Source organism: Musca autumnalis, unplaced genomic scaffold (genome assembly GCF_047663935.1).
Source record: "Musca autumnalis isolate F117 unplaced genomic scaffold, ASM4766393v1 scaffold_2, whole genome shotgun sequence".
Classification (NCBI taxonomy): Eukaryota; Metazoa; Arthropoda; class Insecta; order Diptera; family Muscidae; genus Musca; species Musca autumnalis.
This window is the reverse complement of record NW_027411755.1, coordinates 240,702,953-240,728,226: the sequence shown is the minus strand read 5'-3', so window position 1 is coordinate 240,728,226 and position 25,274 is coordinate 240,702,953. Positions and strand designations below refer to the sequence as shown.

Here is a 25,274-nt window from a genome sequence, read left to right as displayed (position 1 = left end):
AATGGGGTGAACAAGATTGGTGATGCATGAAGTGAGAGGGGAAGTAGTGTGTCTCAGAACATACCATTTTAATTAATTTCTCATTGGAATCGAGCTTAATGATCAATTATGGAAGTGAAAAAGGAAAGCCGAAGATTCGAACCCATACAACCACCACTATGTGACATGCATGTTTCGCCTTTGGCAGAGGGTCTTCAGACATATGGCTTGGAGCGGCTTCGCTGTCATCGAACTTTTCTTCTTCCAAATACATTTTTTGTTTTTTTTGAAATTAATGAGGGCTTTGAACGCCAACACGCCTTGAAAACACCTTTTTTATTGTTTTTCAAGGACGTGGGTAAATTTTACCAATGATCTTAGAAATAATGTAATCAATAGGTGTGTCTTTTTACGTGATAATTTGTAACAATTATTACGAAATGTTACTAAATGCTGTCTTTTTACACAAAAGTTCAGTAAAAGAGAGCGAAGTGAGAGAACAATTTTGACAGTTGTTTGCTGAGAAATTGCTAAAAGTTGCTGAAAGAACTTTTCCCAGCAACAGTTAGCAAGTTCGATCAGCTGTTTTTTAATCATCTGCTAATGATCAGCTGCTCAATGTTTACCTTAATTTTGTTGAAAAATACTATAAATATTACGATTTAGCTATATTTATTGATTATTTTATTAATATATTAATAATTTTTTATTTATTTTGCTTAAGATTAAAGAACTTTTTCATTGCATTGGAATTAGTTTTTCATTCATGCATTGGCCCCAATGTTGTTGTTTTGGTTATCAACTGTTATCTTGCTAAAGTTTACTAAATGCTGTATTTTTACTCTCTGAAAAGAAGTTACTGAATAATTATTACTGAAAAAGTAAAAAGACACAACTAATGATACAACATTTCATCTCAGTTGTGCTGACATTTGACAACGCACCTCAAGTTTAGTGGTAATGCAAAATCGACCCCTAAAGTTCAAAGTTCAGTCATTTGCTTTATACTTACCCCTGTACAGTAGATCTATCTTTTACCAAAGATTAAAAAGATTTTTTTTATAATTTTTAGTATTTTTTTTAATTTTATATTTTTTGTTTTTGTTCCTGTTTCTGTATATAATTCAAATATCAATTTGTTGTTGATGGTTGTTAGAGATAGTTGTTAAAGTTTCATAATAATATTAATAATAATGTTAATCATACTTATAATTAATTAGTAATATGTTTTTTGTTGTTGTATAAAGAAAATACATACAAATGTATCGCTTTCAAAAGTATATAGTTCGGGAGATGTATCATTTAAAAAAGATCTTGGAGAATGTTGTATTTATAATAATATTTGCAAATTTGTATCACCTTCGTTTAGTAGGTTTGTAATTAATAATCATAATATAATGCAGCAACAATTTTATTAAATATTGTATGTATAATTTTATTATTTACTTACATATTTGTTCATATAAATTCTATTTTGTTTGTTGGTTGGTTCGTAAACGTAATTGTATATGAAATTGCTTGAATTTTTTGTGGATACGGTCAGTAAATATGTACATTGAAAATTGAATTATCGAAGGGGGCTATGTGAGTATAAAAATAAACTTAAATTAAATTAATTAAATTTTTCGGGTATGTTCTGAGACACACTTCACCCATTTACGCTTATTTTTCGAGTATTTTATGGACGAACTAGGGTGTACTCTTCATTCAAAATAACCTACTGAATCTTAGCACCAAGAAAAGCAAAAAAAATAGAAGTAAATGGGGTGAACAAGATTGTTGATACATGAAGTGAGATGTGAAGTGTGTCTCAGAACATACCCTTTTAATTAATTTCTCATTGGAATCGAGCTTAATGATCAATGATGGAAGTGAAAAAGGAAAGCCGACGATTCGCCCTTGGCAGAGGCTCTTCAGACATATCGCCTGTGTAGCGGCTTCGCTGTCATCGAACGTTTCTTTCAAATGCATTTTTGTTTTTTTACAACAAAATAAATTAAAAATAGTAAAAAGTGATATTTCTACGATATACTGTAAAAGGTGAGACTGAACCATATTAACAGTCATATGTTTTGTCCATAATTTCAATGTTTCAAATCAAACACCAAGGTGAAATTTCGAACAAATCATTTGAAATCTACATACATAAATATTTTTTATTACTTACCGTAACTACAGTTTCATTTTCTACAGAGGATATTTACAATTTTGTCACGATCACGACAATTTCAACCATTTTTTTAGTCGATCTGTTAGCACGACCACTCTCGAAAAGCCAAATTTTGCCCATATGAAAGTGTATATACCCTCGTTAGCATAAATGCTGAGGGTATAAAAAGTGTAACCCGGAAACCATTAAGCGTTCGGCACATACGGTGCGTTGAGCGCTGCGCTGCAACAACCACATGAAAATTTCAAGAACAAACTTGGCATCACTTACATTTTTTCATGTGGTTGTTGTTTCTAACGCGTGACGCAACGCACAACGTACCCTATGTGCCGGGGCCATTAGAATTTTGCGTAAACTATTCTGAACGCATGGGAGTTGGGAATTTTTTCCCATTCCCACATTTTCGTATTCTGAACAAAATTTTGTGGGAGTTTTTTTCCCATTTCCCATCTCCCCTCATTCTGAATGAAGTTCGAATTGGGAATTTGTTCCCATGGGAAAAAAGTATGCATTCTCTATCTTGAATTGTGGGAGAATTTTGTGTCTTTTTGTGGGAAAAATCTCCCCAGCAAACAGTGTGGGAGTTTGAAAAAAAATTTCAAGAAATTTCATATTTTTATGAAATTTCATATTTTAAGACATCTACACGACAAAATTATTGCAAATATTTATAATTAACTTACCCAACCTTTACACATGCCAGTGACAGTTCGAAAAAACCAATACATACACAATATTTTACTACCACAATTACATTTTTTGAATTGTCGACTCCACTGGCACTAGATTTTTCATGCCAGCAAAATTTTGAGCTGGCTGCCAATGATATGTCGAAAATGAAAAAAGAGTTGCCGAGACTATTTTTTAATCCATGTACATTTTTGTTTCTTTTAAGAATGCAAAGATTTAATGCATATTTTCAAAAAGATTAGGAAACACAAATAATACGTCTCGGTAGCTGCAATATATTAGTGGTTAGTAAAGACATAATTTTGATGTTTTTCATGCAAATATAGGTTGATAAATAATTTCCCCTCTGGGATAATACAATATTGAAAAGGCGGCAATACCAGATTCATTATGTTTATGATTGAAAATAATCTTTTTAAAACGAAATAAAATAAAAAGTAATAAAATATGTTGTGAATTGTGTTTTAAATCTGAAATATAATGCATTTTTGTGTGTTAATGCGCCTTAAAATAATTAATAATTAATTTTGAAATTGAACTTGCACTGGCATGTGTAAACACACAAGAAAACTGCATGCCAGTCGAACACTTTTTCGGCATTTTCGAGTATAATACATGTACTCAATTGGCACCAATTCACTGGCATGTGTAACTGAAGCGTTAATAAAAGCATACAAAATGTACTGTAAAATATGTCATTAGTAGACTTCGGATTTTGCATATTCTTATATGATACAAAAACCTGCAAGAATCTAACATGTTTTACACCGATAAAAATTTTTCCTTTATGTTATCGAACAAAACAAAAAAGTAGTAAAAATTAGAGATTTTTGCAGTTCTGGAACAGACCATATGTATTGAAATACGAGAAAAAGAGTCATGGTTGATTCTATTAACGCAGAACAAGTAAAAACAAATCAATTTCAAAAGAATTTTTGGCAATAATTATTAAAATATATTGGAAAATAACCATAATATATACAATCTTTACAACTTTTATTCATTTTCGTAATATAACTTTCGGGTTTTTTAAATCAGACGACCAACGTTCTATTGAAAACGTGTTAGTCTCCTCAACGACACGACAAAGATCACAGGCGTACATACATATATGCCAAATTATTGCAATGCTATTCCATTTTCTGAAATGCCTTTTCTTGAATAGGATCGTTATTTTTGAACGTAGAAGCTTGAAATTTTGCAAGGGTATGTGTTTTAGTTTTAGATCATAGCCGACCAAGAAGAGCGAGCGCTTAAATTGTTTATGTGTGAGTAAAATTACACTGACAGAACAGGGTGATGATTTTCATATTGAGTGTGAAATGAAAAATATATTGTTGGCTCGTTCGCTTTGTATGACTTAAATTAAAAATAATATAAATAACTTCATAATTTGAAAAGTACTTTTCTTCATATGTTAATTTTTTTGAGAGAAAAAACAAATTGTGTATAAAAATGATTTTTTAAGACTTTCTAAGCATACATACAGTTTTTATTGTTGCATTGCAGACGAGGCATTCTGCGTCATTAAAAATATTAATACAAAACAAAAATCATTTTCAAATTCTTCCCTCCACATATTTGCTGTACAACTGCAAAATCTTTTCTGTGTACCCAAAAATAAACAAATAAAGCGGCATCAACCTGCTTGCATGAAATTCAGTACAAGACTGAAGTAAAAAAATCAAAACATTTGCTCTCTTACTTTGCGTTCGGGTCGCGTGTGTGTGATTTGCCGAAAAACTTCGTAACCAAATCAATTCCCACGAACGGGTTTGTTTTAGATTCAATCAAAAAAGTTTTTAATTATTATTATTATTTTTTTTTTTTTTTGAGATACGTCTTCGGAGATTTATGGTGACGATATGTAATAACACGCAAAAATATGTAATAATCGAGAAAAATATCCGAATTTATCTTTTTGATTTTTTTTTTTTAAATATGCAAAATACCGAGTTCTGGCGTTCATTAGGAATAAGTAAAACTAGCGATATACTCGTTAAACCCCTAACTAAAATTACTCCGTATCAACATACAATTTTTAAATTCGTTACAAACTTAAAAAGTTCCTATTACTTTATACACAAAAATTATGTTTGCCTACTAATTAAAAAAAATGCTTACACCTATTCGCACATTCTGAAGAAAATGTGCTTATTAGATCAACATCACACATAGTTGACTCCATTCACTAAAAAAATCCATAAATCAATGCGCGGTTGTTGAATTAAGTGAGCTGTGCTTTTGCTAATCTAATTCAAAAACCGCGAATTCAATGCAAATAGGCATATTGTATTACAAAACAAAATTACCGCCCCCAAAAGTATGCTATACAACCCAATCATGAACATCATCTCACCGTGAGTTTTCTCACTCTCGCCTCCTCCCTTATTATAAACATCATAAGGGAGAACGAAACTCACGTTCGTCAGAAAAGTAGCTATCATAAATGTAAAAAAAGTGAGAATGTGAGACACTTTTCTCTCACTACAGAAATCAAGGTGAGTTGAACAAAAAATGTAATTATGCACATTTTTTTTATAGAAAAAAAAAATCGACAAAAACGAATATTTTGCATTTGTAATGATAATCAATTGTATTTATTTGTTTTTTACGTTCAAATTAACAAATAAAAACAATTAGAAATTCTTTTGGCAACTATACATGTTCATCCGTGTATCAATTAAGCAAGGAAGACCTCAATCGAGTTTGTTGTAATTTGGAGGCGGAGTTGAAGTTGGCCAACATTTTTCAGATATGGGAAGCGGTTCAGAATCATAGGATGACAACAGCAATGGAAGAGGACCCAATCACGAACAACCCCTTTCTGCAATTGTTGTTCCTCGATAGAACAATGTGCATACATATGTATGTAGGTACTTACAAACTTTGCGGCAACTCAAGGTGATAAGTGACATATCGTAAGTGCCTTTGAATTGTTCTTTGTTCGCTGAGATTCCCAGCAAATTATTCAAGATGCTATTCAAGCATGGGTGCAAGTGATTTGAAATGTCATCTTTTAGCATCTTCACCTATTTTTTTTACAAGAGGGGGACTCGAAATGATCCAATTCATTTTCAGATCCTAAGAATAGCATTTTCAATAACTGAGTGGAATGGTATATATACCAACCAACATCTTGGCATGTCATCTATCCAATTTTTTGTCGTGGCATCACATCCAATTCCCGAATAGTATTTTCACCAACCCTTTGGCATGTCATATGCCATGAACAAGTAGAAGACAAAATAAGAAGGATGAACTTCTTATATTAAAATATGGAATAACAATTGGATATTTATCAAATACTACTATCATAAATGAAAAGACAACGTTATTCTTATTGAAATTGTATTTAGAATTCATGAAATCGTTTCAAATGTTGAAGAAAGGATTTGATGTTTCACGAATTTTACTTAGCATTCATAGAATTGCATCTTATGCTGGAAAAAGATCTGATTTTCACGAATTGAATGTATTTACCATTCCTGGAATTCGTTCAAATGCGGATCTTGCACGACCTACCAATGCAAAGACTTTCACAAAGTTTTGCTTGGTTTCCTTGGTATTCCTCAGCATTTGGCGTTATGGCCATCATCCATAATCACGGTGAGCCTGAACTAATTTTAAATGGAAGGTGCTTACACCTCGGAAGTTTTTGCTGATTCTGAAACTAAAATGCTCATAGATGAGAAATATCATGAAACAAAAAAAAATCGCCGGAGGGATTTTAAAATAAATCGCGATTTAAGTTCACATTTTTAGGGGTTCTTAAGGTTTTCACGATTTTGCTTGGAAACCGCGAGTTCTATGTAAATGGGTCTAAGGAAAATGTTGTAGCAGAGAAAATTCTCCACAAGTTTGGCCTTTATGATATTTTCGTAGGTTATACCGTTTTTGAGATATAGAAGTTCAAATTGGGACAATTCAAATTGGGACAAGTCTCCTTATAAAACTATGTTATGACTGCAATTTCCCAACTTAGACGTATATATTTTAAAAATGGTACAACCTAAGAAAAAATAAATCAGCCTATCTTGTAGAGAATTTTCACGGCTACAAAATTTTCTTTAGTCCCATTTTGATATGACTTGCGGTTTTCAAGCAAAATCGTAAAGATTTAAGATAAAAACCTAAAAATTTGAATTGAACCTCTATATCTCAAAAACGGTAAAACCTACGAAAGTATCATAAAGGCCAATCTTGTGGAGAATTTTCTCTGCTACAACATTTGCTTTAGTGCCATTTACATAGAACTCGCGTTTTCCAAGCAAAATCGTGAAAACCTAAAGAACCCCTAAAAATGTGAACTTAAATCGCGATTTATTTTAAAATCCCTCCGGCGATTTTTTTGTTTCATGCAGGGCAATCACGAATAAAAATTCCGTGCGGAATTTGTTAATTTCCCCACTTTCACAATTTTTTCTTTCCATATTTTTGTCTAAAAAGGAAATATTTTTGTCCAAAAAGGAAATATTTTTGTCGATTCGGCAAGAATATTCTAAAATTAAGCCATTCTAGTAATTTTCTAATTTTGTAATATTGATTTTTGAAGAAATTCAATATTTAAAATTATTTTCCGTGCGGAAAATTCCGAGGGAAATATTCATGATTGCCCTGATGATATTTCTCATCTATGAGCATTGTAGTTTCAGAATCAGCAAAAACTTCCGAGGTGTAAGCACCTTCCATTTAAAATTAGTTAAGGCTCACCGTGTAATGCAATATTAAACATTTGTATTTCTTTTTGCCATTTAATGAACTTTTTAAACGATATTGTTCACCTTTTTGCGACTTTCCGACAAATTGCACAAATTCTTCAGTCTAAAAAACAAACTTCAAAACAAAAAAACAGCTGCTACAGATGTTGCCATACCCTTTAAAGCTGTATTTATTTTTATGGATTACTATCACAGCGATTATGAATCTTCACGTAGGGAGCTACTCACAAGTGAGTTGCAGCTGGAGCTATTATGATTGAGCAGGGAGGAGCACAAAAAGTGAACAAGGGTTGACAAGTCAGAAAATGGAAAATAATGGCGCGACTTGTGAACCCTTGAAATAATAATTTGTGTTGCCATACCGTCATTTTTTGCACAAATAACTTTGAGATTAATTAATTCTTATTTTTTGTATAAAAAATAAATAAATTTTCAAATTAATAAACATTTCTAGCAAGAAAAATGTCAGTTATTAACAATCCACTGTAAAAGAACATGGATATTGGTAAAAGAAAATACAACATTAAAACAACATGGCAACATCTGTAACAGCTGTTCTTTTGTTTTGGCAGATATGTGAAAATTGTTTATTTACACTGAAGAATTCGTGAAATTTATTGGAAAATCGTAAAAAAGTGAACAAATGTCGTTTAAAAACGTCATTAAATGGCTACAATAAGTAAATGTTTAATGTTGCATTTTGGGTGATAACAGAAATGGCAAATTCTGAGGAATACCAAGGAAATGAAGTGGAAGTTGTGTTTAGCACCATCTCCCATTCTTTCCAAGACTGCGACCCCAAAAGATCCAAATCGTGTACATTACTCTCTCTAGGAATAACAATTGCAGACATGGATTGCTCCTGATTGGGTCCTTGTATAGTTGTGAGCCGCTTTATGCAGAATGTACCTTTTTGATCTGTCCATACCTGAAAACTCGATTTAGGCCTTCCTTCACTGATACATACCACGGGCAACGTTTTAGTTACAGTACTTGCTCGGGCATTACCGTGAGATAGGGATGGCTCTCACGGTAATGCCCGAGCAAGTACTGTAACTAAAACGTTGGGTGGGTTTGCCCGACACACTAGGTCCATCAAGAATGATCTTCACGTTCTAGAGAGGGAAGCCCAACCATACTGGATAGAATCCCTTGCTCAACAAGCATTTCAAGTAGTTTTGAATAGCTTTCACATAGTCGCAGGTTCTAATGTAAACAAATATACAGGCATGTCACAGATTCCGATCGGAATGGTTGCAATTCCGAAATTTCATTTCGATCGTTTTTGTCTTAGCTTCTTTAGATTCCGATCGATTTTGTGGAGTCAAAAAACTTAATTATCTATTTTAAATGCGAAATTAAATGTAAATTTGTTAACAAAACAACATTTTAATTATTTCTAAGTGTTTTTAGAGTGATTTAAAGTGGCAGATTTAAACAAAATAAAAATACAATTCCGTTTGCAAAATCAAAAGTGGTTTTATTCCGAAAAATTCTTCGTTTTTCGTTTTCTGAAGAAGCTAAATACGGAATCAATTCCACTTTCGATCGGAATTCGTTTCTGTGACATGCCTGATAGTGTGAATAAAGTCCACAACAAACCAGAGTAGTTTTTGCTCAACAATACTTGGGATATTGCAGTCGTCTAAATTCTTAGGCAAATATTGATAGCACCATGCACAGCACTCTGCGTCTTTTATAAGAATAAAAACAAAAACGCCCATTTGTTTTTAAATTTTTAAGTTGACCTCAAGCCAAATTAAAACCAAAGAAAATAGCGTCCAAAGGTCAACAATAACCTCACAACATAAGAAATCTCTTATTATTTTTTGTTACTTTCAACCTAAAATACAATTAATTATCATTACAGATACAAAATATTCGTATTTTTTAAAATAAATGTTCACACTTAAATTTTTTTGTTCAACTCACTTTGATTTCGGTAGTGAGAAATTTCAGCAGAAATTTGCCTCTTTTTCTCACTTTTTTTACATTTGTAATAGCTAATTTTTTCACAAACGTGAGTTTTGCTCACCCTCTTGTTGTTTATAATAAGGGAACAGTGAGAACATAACATCACTCACGGCGATATGATGTTTATAATAGGGGAGGAGGCGAGAAAGAGAAAACTCACGGTGAGAGGCCGTTCATAATTGGGCTGTATGTATTTTTACAAAGGGTTGTTGATAACTGACATTTTTCTTGTAAGAAATGTATAATTAGTTAAAAATTATTTATTACTTATACAAATTAAATGCTTAAATGATGGCAAAATTATTTCTATATATAATGACGGTATGGTAACACGAGTTACTGCTTCAAGGGTTCACAAAATGCGGCACTATTTTCAATTTTCCAACTTGTGAACTCTTCTTCACTTTTTTCGCTTCTCCCTTGTCATTTGTGATAGGTCGAGAAGTGAGAAGTGAGCTGCAACTCACTCTTGCGAAGCTCCCTACGTGAGTATTCATGATCGCTATGATAATAATTTGGTGCAATTAATTTCGAAATTTCAGCTCCCATGTTTTGCTGTTCCCACGTCGTTGAGAATATGGAAAACGTGGGAATGGGAAATTTCGCTCCCATGGGAATGTCAAAGACGTAAAGTAATAAAGACCCGAACAAATGCATTTTCCAAAAACATATGATAATAGTTTCACATTTTGGTTTCAGATGGCAACACAACTCATTGGAAATGATAACAGCAATGTCAATAGTTTTTGATTCCCATTTCTCGCGGCAGAAAACATTAACGTTGTGTTTTGTGGCTGAAATTTATTTCTTCACTATTTCTTATTTTTTATTTAATAAAAAAACAAAAGTCAACGCCTTAAAATTTGAGTTTTAATGTTTTTCTTGTCAATATTCCAATGAGTAACAGTTTTCATTTAACAGAATGTTGCTATGATGTCGTAGCAACAGAGGTTAACTCCCTCTACAGTTAATTTTTAACAATTGACTTTTCCTATCTTGTAATATTGACATCTTTGGGAATGTTCAGAATAGGGCTGATAAAATTACTTTAGTATGGAACTCGATCTAAGAACCCCTAGTTCCATGCACGAATACAAAGCAACTGACATTTCGGAAGTCTGACTATGGGGTCGATTATGGATAGCAACCCAACTCCAGTTGCGTTGCCCATAGCAAATTTAGTAATAGAATTTTCTATTTCCGCATTAAAATTTATACTTTTTTACAAATAAATTTATAGCTGAAGGTTCAAAACAATATTTGCTGAATTTGACACAAATTTTCGTCTTTTTGCTCAGTTTATTTGCATGATTTTCTCCTCTGGCAACGCAACTACAGTTGAGTTGCTATCCATAATCGACCCCTATGTCTGACTTCATAAATGAAAACTGTGCAACATTTTTCATAATCGCAGTATATTTTTTTTCTTGGCATCTCTTTTTCCATAATTCCAGTACAATTGCCAATTAAATTTCAGAAATGCGAAGTAATAAACGAATGCATTCGTTGTGATCAGGGGCCTAATTACGACATTCGATTCGATCGAGAATTTTCTCGTGAATGAAAAAATCGAGCTATGAACACCTTTGTGCTCTCCAAAGAATACTAAGAAGGTAGATGGTAAAAAAATTGTTTATTTTAAAGCAAAAACTAAAAAACAAAATTATTAACGAAAAAATGTAAATATTTGTTGAAATCGTTGAATAATACTTTCGGAATGAAGATGCGCTAGAAAACTGTACGAAATTATTTATTTTTGTAAAACTTTTTGACTTTGTTGTAACAAATTTCTAATGAATATACCTTAGTAAATGTACAGTTGGTGGCGCGAATAGGTTTTCATAGTTTGATTTTTTCATTCTCGAGCAAATACTCGATCGAATGTCGTAATTAGGCCCCAGGGTACCAAGAACTGCCTATGGTACAAATTTCAACCAAATCCAAATTCGGACCCATATTCGGAAAGAGCCCCTAAAACTGTTCCTAATACAAAGAATTACAATTATGTACGTAAGAACGTCAATCTCAAGTCAAACTAAAACGCCAACTGCAAATGGCTAATAATAAATCATGGGTTTAAGCTAGAAACTATACTTATTGGGAATAGCAGACATAGCTGGGAGAAGTTCATATCTCCCCTAGTGTTTTTTTATTTTTAAGTAACTAAAATTACATACCCTCTTCTTCCCAAATACCCCACAGTTTTGCATTTGTTTTTCAAATTTTGAAAAAAATAAGAAGAATTTGTGTGTTGTTTTTTTTTTGTTCATTTCATTTGTTATATATGAAAATAAGCTTTTTTGTTTTTTTTTTTTGTTTTATTATAGTTACATTATATTTGTTGTTGTTTGTTGATTACTTTATATACGAAAAACTATATTTATATATAGAGATGTGATAAATTTTACAAGTGGAAATCGAATAAATACGAAATATAGTATAATCAATTTATTATTTAAAATTTAAAAATAAAAAAGAAATATGTATATATTTATATGAGTTGTTATATAAGTAAAAACTTAATTGAGTTACACAGGAAAAAGGAGACGAGAGAAATATGATAAAAGAAAAACATGCAGTTGCAGCGACACAATTCCAAATCCCAATAAACAGACAATAATAGACAATTTCAACAACATGTTGGTGGAGGATGTTATTTGGAAAAACCACAGCAGCATATTAGGGTTTGACCGACCAGACATGTCATTGAAATGGTTTGTTATTGTTTGGTTGAGATGAGTAGGGATTGGTTGGGGGATGATCTTTCTTTGCAAATTTCTCAAACTCAATAACTAAAAGAGAGTCGAGAGAGATTTTAAAAATATTTTACAATATTTTGGTGGAAAATTTCCAAGAGAAGCAATTTTTAATTTTCTTTGGTATTTATAAAACAGCAGCAGTAACCAAGAAAACTAAATTGAATGCTTTTGAAAATTTTGCAATAAAATATTGTAAAATAGATTTATAACCTCCCCGGTTCAAGTTTTGTGGTGAAAATTTAAAATTTTTTGTTGTTTTTATGCCATTATTTAAAAAAGTAGCTAACATATATTTTTATGGGGAGTTTGTTGTGTTGTAGTCAGGGAGGGTTATGTGTTTGTTTTGTTTTATAAAATGAATAAAATTACTAAAAAATAAAACTAAATTAATCTTATATATTACAAAATTAAAAAAAAAGAATATTTTTTTTGTTGTTTTACGATTTTTTGTTTGTTGTTGTTTTTTTTTTCTATTTTTAGCATAAAAATTTTAAAACTTTTTTTGTTTTTGCTTTCAATTGTTTAATAACTAATTAAATTTTATAGCATACACTAAAAACTAAACTCACTTTTCTTTAATCAGTTTACTGCTTAATATTCTGAGAGTTTTCTACTACTCTCACGCTTCCTATTTTTTATATATCCTACGCTAAATATATTTATTTTAAATTTATTATTATTTGCTACTAAGCAGCAGTTGACGCTATCGCTCTCTTTTTCTCTCTAATTATTCTCAAATGTATTTTGAAAATTTTCAAAAACAGAAATTCGTAAGGGAATTCTTAATTAACGACAACAAATTTCATAATTGTCGCATCCTCGATCGAACATGTTTAGAAGGAATTTTGGTGTTGTGTTAAACGGCTACTCAATACAACCGTGTTCGAAAGGAAATGTAATTGAAGTTCCAACATTTAACATCCGTAATTTTTTAATTTTTTTTTACAATTTTTTCGATTTATTAGAAAATAAAAATTTTAATAATTTCAAATGTCTTCGAATTTCATCTGAAATGATTTTCGAATTTCATTTGAAATTATTACAAATATTTAGAAAAATTCTAATTCCATCATCAAGTGTTTTTGAATTTCACACCAAATATTTTCATTTCAAATGTTACGATTTTCATAAATTTTTCCAATTGCCGCACGAAATGATTTGCGAAATTCTCGGCATTTGAAAAAGTTTCGAATTTCAATTGGAAATTTTCAATTTACATTTGAATCAGTAGTTGTTGCTTGCATAGGCATTTTGTTTTTTCTCTCTTTTGGGCATCATTTTGTCATACATTTACATTATTCCGAGATGGTGTTAAATTTTTTACCCTTACTTTGATAGCTGAGGATAGTTTACTGTTTTCTTTTTACTAAACGCGCTTATGCTTTGTGTATGTGTGTGTGTGTGCTTTACTTCTTCTTCTGCTTCGTCTGCTACTATTTATTTATAGATTTACTCCTTAAACGCCTTAAACCTCATTCCGGTCTTTCTTCCGTTTCACTGTTCGTCGATAGATTTAGCGAATTGTCCGCACTACCCGACGACGATTGTCGGGTGTGACGTGTTGATCTCAGTTCACGCCGCTTTTCTGGTGGTTGTTCAGTTATCAGTGAATGATCGGCACCTGAACGTGGACGTTTTAGCCGTCCCGAAGACCGTCGTGTCTCTTCGTTATGCGACGATGTACTATTATTGGCCGAATCATGTGTTAAATCTTCCACACTACCACCGTGCATAGAGCTGGCCGCCGAGTTGGCTTGTGAGGTGGGTGTTTGGGAGGACGATTGCTGTTGTTGTGAAGGTGGTGGTGGTGCTTGAGAATTGCTGTGCGATGATGACGACGAATTGGCGGATGGACTTGGTAGTTGTTGTTGACTGCTGGTCGGTTTTTTGAGTATTGGTTGTATTATCAGTTCATCGGCTTCTTCATAGGGAGGTGGCATTTTGGCAGCTTCAGCTGCATTTGTAATGGTCAAGGAAATTCTAGACTCACTGCGCTCAGAACGTTCACTACTGGAACTGGCTCCTGAACTAATAGGTGGGGCAATGGTTATGGTGGTTTGTGAAGGTAAATTGGCTGCAATTCCTGCCGAGTTCAAGGGCGTCAAAGTGACCTTATCAGCTTCCGGTTGATTTGAGTTACCAGATGATGAAGAACCTCCACCACCCGATCCACCTCCACCCAGGCCACTACTGCTACCACCACGTATACTTTTTTCTATACTCGTCATACCACCACCTAAATTCATGGGGAAGCCGGCTGCAGCCAAAGCAGCAGCAGCATTCAAATCATCCTTGAGTGAGGATGTTGATGTTTCAGTTCTTTGCCTCTTTGACTTGTGATGATCATCACCTCCATACGATGTTGCCGATGATGCCGACGATGTGGGTATGAGGGATATACCCGAACCTAAGCCCAATGTTTTGGTATAATAGTCCATTTGTTTCTGGAAGGCATCTTTGGCTAATGCATCTTGTTCCCTTTGTCTCTTTGCTGAGGATGTAGCCGCGGAGGATGATGATGATGATTGTGTGGATGAACCTCCCGTCAAACCGGCCAAACTGCCCGTTAAACTGGCTAAGGAACCGGGGCCGGTCAGTGGTAATGGACCTCCTGCTGCTGCCATGGCTTGAGCTGCCATTTCAGCCAAGAATGCTTGACTAAATTCAGCAGGCATTCCTGGAATTTGTGGTAGAGAAGCTGCAGCAGCAGCGGCTGCCGCGGCAGCAGCTGATTTTGCACTTTTACTTGACGATGATGAAGTGTTGGAAGATGAATTTGTATTGGATGACGAGCCTGAAGAGCCACCAGTCATTGAGGGTGGTAGTTTTCCCTGGGACAAGGCCTGTAATGTGGCCAAATCTGTGGGCAGCTGACCTCGTGCCAAGGCTTCCATTAGTTTTTGTTGCTCCTTGGCGGCCTGTTGGGCTGCCACAGCTGCAGCATTGGCTGACGACGAGGACGAAGATGATCGTTTATCACTAACGGTGGATGAAGATGGTGTACTGGCTCCCGATATGGGTGGCATACCCAATGAATTCATTAGACGTGTGGCTTGAGCCAAATCCATGTTGGCCATACGTGAGAATTGTTCCAGTAACTGGGCATCAGCAGGTGGCATAAGTAGATTGGATAATTGGGCCATTTCCGCAGAAGCCTGGGCTGCAGCTCTACTTGCTGAAGATTGCCGACCACGAGAACTACTTTGCGAGCTACTCGAGCCTCCGGTATTCGACGAACCCGCCATACTGGCAGCCATGGCGTTCATAAGATTTGCAGCTTGAGCCGCCGATGATGCTGCATTGGAAGCTGACGATGAAGATGACCTGGAGTTGGAGGATTTCGAGGATTGCGATTGGTGAGCCTTGGTTTGGGTTGTTGGTGTGGAGCCAGCCGATGAGGCACCATTCATTAGATACTGTTGAGCCAATTGGTCGTAGGCAGCTCCCAAACCTGTTGAACCCAGTCCAGCAGAACCCAAAGAGTAGGGATTTAGGCCGCTCATACCCATGGGAGGATAAAGCAAAGATGGATTGCCGAAAAGGAATGGGAACCCGGCAGCCAGCTGTGAAGCACTTGGTCCGGAATTTTTCGAATTGGAACCAGAACCAGAATTACCACTCGATAAGGCAGAAGCTCCCAGGGCAGCAGCAGCCACTGCAGCAGCGGCCGCATTTTGTTGCAGCAATTCAGCCTTAGTGGGTTTTTTATTTGAACTTGAAGATCCCGAACCTTGGCCAGAATTCTTGCTCGACGAACCACCACCGCCTGATGAAGATGAGGTTCCAGGCATACCTCCTAAGCCACTTAATGCAGGTCCAGCTGCGGCCATCAAAGTTGCCAGTGATTGAGCATCCATGCTGGCCAAATTGCCCAAACCACCCATACCAGCCAGACTGGCAAACAAATTCATGTTGTTCAGGTTACCCAAGCCGGGTATGTTACCCATACCTGGCATTCCGGCAAATGGCATGGAGAGCAAGGGGTTTTTGGGATCAAAGGCTGCCAGGGGATTCTTGGGATCAAACGAACCCAAACCGGGTAAACTGGCCAAGAGATTGGGATTCAAACCAGCCAATGAACCAAATTGTTGCATGGCAGCAGCATTTGCTTGATCCATGGCACTTTGCCGGGAGGATTTTTTGGATGAGCTTGATGTGGGGGTGGATTGTGATTGTTGTGGGGCATTGGAATGACTGCTCGAAGAGGCATTGCTGGAGGTGGAAGATGGTCGACCCGAGTGGCCCTTGTTGGAATTTGAATAGCTTGATTCCATGGGTTTGGGTGAGGGTGCCGACATGGGATTTTGCATTTGTTCCAGCCATTTGGGATCAACTTCATAGTTGGGATTTTCCGTTAGCCTGGAAGGAGAAGAAGAAGAAATAATTTTATTCCAAAGGTCTCAAGGAGGAAAGTTTGTGTCTACTTACCATTGCATTAGTCTCTTTAGTTGAGGAGCCTTGTTTCCAGAAAGACGTTTTCCGGTTTGTTTGTTAATCACAGGAACTGGCTCATCACCAGTTAAACCAGGTGGCGGACCACCCATTGATTGTTGCTGATGTTGTTGCACACTGGACGATTGGCTGTGTGATTGAGAGGCAGATGACTTGGAGGATGACATTTGTGAAGCAGACAGAGATTGTTGGGTGGGCGTGGAAGATTGACGATTGGATCTTCGACCACTAGAAGTTGGCGTTGGATTACTACTAGCACTGCTGCCAGGGTAATCCATTGAGGGGGCGCCCATTTCTGTTAGCCATTTGTCTACCTTTGTGTCCATGGGTCCACCATATTTAGAGCTGTAAAATAGACAGATTTAAATATTAAAAATGGGTTTCCGAAGGGATTTAAATGGCAACATACTTCATTTTCATGGCCTGTTCCATGTCAGCCAACATTGATTCATATAGTTTGCGTTGGGCAGGTGGTAGGCATTGCATCATCTTTTGTTGTTGTTTGATAAATGTTTGAGGATCTGTGGCCATGGTTTGGGCCAATAGGGCATTTAAACTATCCTTGGCAGATAAGCTGCCCATGCCAGCCATATTTTGTAAAGCCGATAAACCAGAACTAGATGAATTTCCACCCGATGATGATGATTGGCCACCACCACCACTGGATTGAGAACTGCTTTTTCCTTCTAAATAAAGAGAATCGAAGAGAAAAGCGAAAGAGAAAACAAATAAAATGTTAATAAATTTTGTTCCATGGAGAGGGGAGTAAGTATTAGATGATCTCCCCCCATTTTAAGACATCAATCTTATTGTAAATGTAAAGCTCAGAGACTCAAACTCACTTCCGGGCACTGTGGTAACAGTGATTGTAAATGGTTTTTGATTTTGTTGCTGTTGTGATGACATTGAGGAGGCAGCATTGGCCGGTGTCACCGATACACTTGGTGGTATTTGAGGTTTCTTTGATGAAGGCAGTGATGGATCGGGGAAAGTCTTTTGTTCCTTTGCCGCCGATAGACCCAAAACGATTTCATCCAACTTTTTGCGTTTCTTTTCTTTGCCAACGACAGGTTCTTCAATGGTCTGGAAAGGTATGGAAGGGAAATGTTAATAAAACTCCAATTTAAAAACTATGTTCTTGATTTGGCAATACTTACACAATTGTTCTTCTTCATAAGCTTGTTGAGAGTATCATCTAATTTACCACCACCTTTACTGGCCATTGAGGGGAAGGCTGAACTTAAGGCAGCATGTATACTTGAGGCTGAGGACTGTGAGTTCGATGATGAAGATGACTTCTTGGAACCCATTGAGAAATCTTGTACTTCACTCAAATCAATTGCTCCCGCTGAGGCTGATTTCATTATATCGGCCATATTCATTTTGGGCAAGCTGTAGAAGTTGTGGAGATAAACATAAGTGGATTTGTAAAGGAATATTTTTCGAGGATTTTTTTAGAGAATATTTTCCGCGCCCGTGGATTTTTCAAAGAATATTTTTCGAGTCCATGGATTTTATAAAGAATATGTTTAGAGCCCGTGGATTTTTTAAAGAATATTTTTCGAGCCCGTGGATTTTTTAAGGAATATTTTTGGAGCCCGTCGATTTTTTAAAGAATATTTTTCGAGCCCTTGGATTTTTTAATGAATATTTTTGGAGCCCGTCGATTTTTTAAAGAATATTTTTCGAGCCCATGGATTTTTTAAGGAATATTTTTGGAGCCCGACGATTTTTTAAAAAATATTTTTGGAACCCGTAGATTTTTTAAAGAATATTTTTCGACTTCGTGGATTTTTTAAAGAATATTTTTCGAGCCCATGGATTTTTTAAAAAATATTATCGAGCGCGTATATTTTTTGAAGAGTATTTTTCGAGCCCGTGGATTTTTTAAAGAATATTTTTCGAGTCCGTGGATTTTTTAAAAAATATTTTTCGAGCCCATGGACTTTTTTAAGAATATTTTTCGACCTCGTAGATTTTTTAAAGAATATTTTTCGAGCCCGTGGATTTTTAAAAAATATTTTTCGAGCCCGTGGATTTTTTAAGAATATTTTTCGACCTCGTAGATTTTTTAAAGAATATTTTTCGAGCCCGTGGATTTTTTAAAGAATATTTTTCGAGCCCGTGGATTATTTTAAGAATATTTTTCGACCTCGTAGATTTTTTAAAGAATATTTTTCGAGCCCATGGATTTTTTAAAGAATATTTTTCGAGCCCGTAGATTTTTTAAAAAATATTTTTCGAGCCCGTGGATTTTTTAAAGAATATTTTTCGAGCCCCTGGATTTTTAAAAAAATATTTTTCGAGCCCATCGATTTTTTTAAGAATATTTTTCGACCTCGTATATTTTTTAAAGAATATTTTTCGAGCCCGTGGATTGTTTATAAAAAGTATTTTTCGAGCCCGTGAATTTTTTAAGAATATTTTTCGACCTCGTGGATTTTTTAAAGAATATTTTTCAAGCCCATGGATTTTTTAAAAAATATTTTCGAGCGCGTAGATTTTTTGAAGAGTATTTTTCGAGCCCGTGGATTTTTTAAAGAATATTTTTCGAGCCCGTGGATTTTTTAAAGAATATTTTTCGAGCCCGTGGATTTTTTAAAGAATATTTTTCGACCTCGTAGATTTTTTAAAGAATATTTTTCGAGCCCGTGGATTTTTTAAAAAATATTTTCCGAGCCCGTGGATTTTTTAAGAATATTTTTCGACCTCGTAGATTTTTTAAAGAATATTTTTCGAGCCCGTGGATTTTTTAAAGAATATTTTTCGAGCCCGTGGATTTTTTTAAGAATATTTTTCGACCTCGTAGATTTTTTAAAGAATATTTTTTGAGCCCGTGGATTTTTTAAAGAATATTTTTCGAGCCCGTGGATTTTTTTAAGAATATTTTTCGACCTCGTAGATTTTTTAAAGAATATTTTTCGAGCCCGTAGATTTTTTAAAAAATATTTTTCGAGCCCGTGGATTTTTTAAAGAATATTTTTCGAGTCCGTGGATTTTTTAAAGAATATTTTTCGAGCCCCTGGATTTTTTAAAAAATATTTTTCGAGCCCGTGGATTTTTTAAGAATATTTTTCGAGCCAGTGGATTTTTTTAAAAATATTTTTCGAGCCTGTGGATTTTTTAAAAATATTTTTCGAGGCCGTGAAATTTTTAAAGAATATTTTTCGAGCCCGTGGACTTTTTAAAGAATATTCCTCGAGCGCGTAGATTTGTTAAAGAATATTTTTCGAGCCGGTGGATTTTTTTTAAAGAATATTTTACGAGCCGGTGGATTTTTTTAAAGAATATTTTTCGAGCCCGTGGATTTTTTTAAAGAATATTTTTCGAGCTCGTGGATTTTTTTAAAGAATATTTTTCGAGCCCGTGGATTTTTTAAAGAATATTTTTCGAGCCCGTGGATTTTTTAAAGAATATTTTTCGAGCCCGTGGATTTTTTAAAAAATATTTTCGAGGCCGTGGATTTTTTAAAGAATACTCCTCAAGCGCGTAGATTTTTTAAAAAATATTTTTTGAGCCGGTGGATTTTTTAAAAAATATTTTTTGAGCCGGTGGATTTTTTAAAGAATATTTTTCCAGCCGGTGGATTTTTTTAAAGAACATTTTTCCAGCCGGTAGTTTTTTTAAAGATTATTTTTCGAGCCCGTGGATTTTTTAAAGCATATTTTCGAGCCCGTGGATTTTTTAAAGCATATTTTCGAGCCCGTGGATTTTTTTAAAGAATATTTTTCGTGTCCGTAGGCTTGCCTTTTAAGATGTTTCAAAGTGACCACTTACCTTGATGACAAATCCATGGCACCGCCCATTGAAGATGGTGGTGGAGTCTTTAGTGGTGGTACAGCAGGCTTATTAAATTGTCCCGAATTTTGGCGGCTCAACGGGGCATGCTGATGGGCCGGTGGTGGTTGTAAGGCTGAGGCCAATGATGAATTTGAGGCCGGAGAGGCAGCAGCAGATGATGAACGCCTTGAAGAAGAACCACCACTAGTTGCACCAACACCCGATGCCGCAGCAGCCATATTGGCAATTTCAGTTTCCCAATCTTTAGCAGCTACTGAAAGGAATGCAAAAATACCATTAATATTTACTCCACTCTCTCTCTCTCTCTCTCTCTCTTATCCCACTTCTCAATAACCCGATACTTACATGATTGTGAGCTATTCAATAGAGCATGCAACTTGGCTCTTTCTGTTTCCACATCAATTGCAATGTGTCGTTTGCGTTTCTTGCCAGAATTGGTGGTGTTTGTGGTATTCGTGGATGGTGTTGCTCCTCCGGTACTGCCACTGGAATTTGGTATGGTAAGACCGGATAAAGCGGTCAAGGACATTCCAGGCAACAAAGCACTCAGTGCACTGGCATTACCACCCGCCGCTGCTACAGCTGCCGCCATTGCAGCATTTAAGGTATTGGCATCCAAGCCAGAGAGGCCAGCAGCTGCTGCTGCCGCGGCGGCAGCAGAAGACATGGCCGAAGACATACTTGTTGCTGTGGGTGTTGCAGACATTTTGGGTGTAGTTACGGTATTGGATGTTACCACCGGCGGTGTTATGGGTATGGGTGGTGGCGCTGCGGCCGATGATAGTGGTGGTGGAGGTGCCACCACAGTGCTTGTTACAGCTGCGGCTGCAGCAACTTGCTGCTGCACTTGGGATGTGGGCAAATGTTTGGTAACACCTTGATCGGTGGTAATGGTAATAACATCGGGGGTTGTAGAACGTTTTTCTACAGCCACGGACAAGTGGGGTATGGCCTCATGCAGGGCAATCTTCAAATCCATGTCCTTGCAGCCAGCCAAAGCTGAGTAGGTTTTATCCACCGGCCATTTACCCGTCTCAACACAGGTGACAATGTGACAGATGCGCCTTTCTAAGGCGAAATCTTTAAACCACCTTATCATGCACATTTCCAATTTGGGTTTTTCCTGTTTTTGTTTGGCGGCCCCGGGTTGTATTACCTCCAAATCAGGGAATCGGGCCTTCAATTCAGCAGCTTGCTTATTGCATTCTTCTTCTACGGCCTTTTCTTTTTCCTTCATAACTTCCTCATCATCGGGATCATTGGAGCCACTTGTGGCTGTGGCCAAATCTAAGATTTCATCATCTTGGGCTTTGACATCTTCCGAAGATTTGGTTTGTTTGTTTTCTTTTTCTTCTTCCTTTTTGGCTTCCTTTTCCAAAGATTCTTTGTCTGCCTCTGAGCTGTGTTCTTTGTTGCTATCTTTCTCTTCTGTTTCATTTTGTTCATCTGTTTTGGCTTTTGTTTCTTCTTCTTCGCCTTCCAATGACTTTTGTTCTGCTTTTGGTTTTTCCTCTTCAGATTCTGCTGAGGTGGCGGTCTTGCCTTGTTCTTCCACATCCATGCCCTCCGCCGCATCACCTTCTTCTTTTACAGCTTCCTTCTTTGGTGATTCCTTTTCACTTTCTGCTGAATCTTTTTCTTCCTTTTCCGATGCTTTGAGTTTATCTTTGTTCTTTTCCAATGACAAAGGCAAATCATCGTCATCATCATCGTCCTTTGTCAAATCTTGACATTCTATATCTTCCTTTATGCTGGACTTTTTCACAGACAAATCGTGGGACTTTTCCTCGTTGGCCTCATCTTCAGGTTCCTTTTTACATGACTCCTCATCCGCCGCCTCTCGCTTGACATCCTTGGGTTCGGTTTTAAGCTCACTCTTTAGCGGAGAATAGTTTTCCTTTTTAATTAAACTACTCTTGGTTAGGAGTTCCTCATCTAAATCAATAATTTCATCTTTAACTGATGACAGCTTTTCAGCATTCATTGCTTCCAGTTTAATGGAACGCTGTATTTGTGCCTCCAATTCACGAATGAAACGCTTTTCCGAATCGGCAAACGAAAATGTGTGATCATTAAAGATGAATGTCTCGGAACGATAAAGACCATGTTTTAGGACAGCAGCCACCAATTCTTTGTCATGTTTTCCTGGCTCCCACCAATCCGGTGTATCAGCATTGACCATACACAATTTGAGTCGCTCCTCTAGCTGAGGATGTTTGGCAATTTCTCTTAACTTTGAAAGTAATTCCAAACGATCCAATATCAGCTTGGCATGATCTTCACTTATATCCTCTATAATACCCTCTAGACCCTTTTCATTTTCACTAAGCTTAACTCCGGCCTGGCGTTTACACATGGTAATGAATACCTTGTAATAATCACTCATTGTTTCATCACTCTTACGCTCCAGATGGGCCATTTGTTTGAATTTTGTCCAATCAGGCATAAGACTGCTGGGGCTGGTTGTAGTGCCGGGGGCCAAGGCTGAGGGTGGTAGGAAATCTATACCATAACCGGTGAGGACACGTAAAAATTCATATTCTTCACGTCTATTCCATTTCTTGGGAATGCATTGTAAACGTTGCATTTCACGTTCCTTGGCAACCATTTCCATTTTGCCTTGACGTTCCATTTTCTAAAAGTAAACAGAAGGGGGAGATGATGTGGAAATTAGTTTGGGTAACTTTATAAAAAAAGTAATCTAAAGAAAGTTATGAAATGTAGAACAAAAAGTGAGAAGAAGATGAGATGAAGAAGTTGTTGAAAAGTTGAGGTTAGGTGGAAAATCGTTCATTGCATGAAAAACATATTGGGGGTTATCATGAACGGCAATTCCCCGTGAATTTTTTCACTTTCTCCCTTAAGTTGCAACGGCGGAAAAACAAAACTCACGGGGAAATTTCATTCATGATAAGCCCCATTATGAAATCTATATAACTCAACACTTCTGTAACAAAATACTTCGTCTTTGTTGTGACACATTTAAGGTTACTTGGGAAGTGTGTTGAGGTTAGGTTGAAAATCTTTCATTGCCTACAAATAAATATTAAATCAGCAAGTCTATGTATATAAAATACTTCAGTAATAAAAATAACAAAAACTATGGATTACATCTGAGGTAAGTTGGAGAAATTTTTGAGGTTAGTTTGAACACTTTTAATATAAATTAACAAATGTGGAATCATACTTAAGACCATATACTGAATCCTTTAGCTGTTATAACTAAGGGTAACCTACAACCATTCAATTAGAATTACAAAAATCAATAGTCATTTTTTTGTTAACAAAGTGCAAGTGTGTGTTTTGTTGCTGTTTTTCTGTATCTAACTAATATAAAGCTCTCTAAACACCTTTGCTTAGCAAATGTAATAAAAATCAATAATTTGTCACATTTGTATAATTGTGGGGGCAATTATTTATTTTATTTGTAGAGTAGTTGGGTGGGTTGGCGTTGGGTGGGTAGGTGTGTGATTTAGAAGAGTCTGGAGGGGTTTCTTTTTTCGAGAAAACAAATTACAATTGAGGTAATATTCATTTTCTGGTGGTTTAGTTCAACGAAAAATAGTTTCTTTTATGAGCCATTATTTCAACTATGTAATTATAGATGTTTGTATGTATATTAATCTAGGTTCGTGGATATTAGAGTGTAACGAAAAATTAATGATAAATCATTAAATTAATACATGTTATTAAGAATTAAAATTATGTGAAATTCTAGTTTGTCGTTACACTCTATTACCCCGTGAGACATTTACAAAATATGAATCAAGTTTACGTAAATGTAACAAAAAGAAAATTCAAAAGTTGGTTAGAAGAAACAAATAAAAACCCCAAATTTTTATTATGAATTGAAATACGCAAATAAGGGGCGTAAGTAATTATTGACTAAATAAAATACGTCAAAAGTGCTCCAAGGAATACTTAACACGTGAGTATGTAGGTGTCACCCAGAAGAAGAAATGTGAATAGAAATAACACAAATTACTGTAACAGCAATCTTTTAACAATATTGAAAAAGCTTTAAAGAGGTATTGGCAGTAAAGGACTATGAAGATATGAATTCCAGTAGACACAGATCAACTCAAACTACCACTGAATATGCGAGTCTACTACTACTGGATATTTTGCGTTGGAATAAGCGAGAAAGATGTGTTCTTTGGTATATAGTGAGTCATTTGTAATGGGAATCGTGTATTTATGTCTTATGAGCTTTGTAGGGTTACCAAGAACACACGGCTTTTAAATCTTTAATATCAGTTTTCACCTGACTAAAATCCTCGAAATACCTCAAAGGAGGAGGTAGTACCAAAAAAGGAGACCAATGACGACAATTTTTGGTAGTGAAGTTTACTAACTACTGGTAACCTTAAATGTCAATATACAACTAATTCGATATGAAAATGGGGCGATTTGAACACCAACACGGGCGCCTGGATTTTCTGATTATTGGGATTGTACTGAACAAAAAATTCCACTAGACATATGGTCTAGTGGAATTTTTTGTTCAGTACAATCCCAATAATCAGAAAATCCAGGCGCCCACTATCACTTTTTTCTTTCCATACAAATCGCCCCGGCCTAACCACCATACCTATTTTCGAACTTAACCTACCAGCAATCAATAACCAGAGATGGACAGACGTGGCTAAATCGACTGAGAATTTCATGCTGAACAAGAACTTATGCATATACCTTGTGAGGGTCTTATTTCGAGGGGAGGCATATATC

General features: G+C 35.7%; 1 protein-coding gene across 27 annotated transcripts in view; it reads right to left on the bottom strand.

The window, feature by feature from the left end:
• Positions 1 to 12,790: 12,790 nt before the first annotated feature.
• kis (chromodomain helicase DNA binding protein kismet) overlaps positions 12,791 to 25,274 on the bottom strand; it is a 179,941-nt gene continuing 167,457 nt past the window's right edge. For 22 of the 27 annotated variants that reach the window (XM_073971143.1, XM_073971142.1, XM_073971157.1 and 19 more), the window contains 7 exons: positions 20,892 to 23,181; positions 20,523 to 20,799; positions 17,903 to 18,137; positions 17,588 to 17,828; positions 17,155 to 17,431; positions 16,722 to 17,090; positions 12,791 to 16,652 (listed from right to left, as the gene is read on the bottom strand). In XM_073971143.1, coding sequence (XP_073827244.1) covers positions 13,766 to 16,652; positions 16,722 to 17,090; positions 17,155 to 17,431; positions 17,588 to 17,828; positions 17,903 to 18,137; positions 20,523 to 20,799; positions 20,892 to 23,181 — 6,576 coding nt within the window. In that variant the 3' untranslated portion in view covers positions 12,791 to 13,765. The remainder of the gene's footprint in view (positions 16,653 to 16,721; positions 17,091 to 17,154; positions 17,432 to 17,587; positions 17,829 to 17,902; positions 18,138 to 20,522; positions 20,800 to 20,891; positions 23,182 to 25,274) is intronic. The other 5 variants (XM_073971156.1, XM_073971168.1, XM_073971167.1 and 2 more) reach the window with 1 other exon arrangement.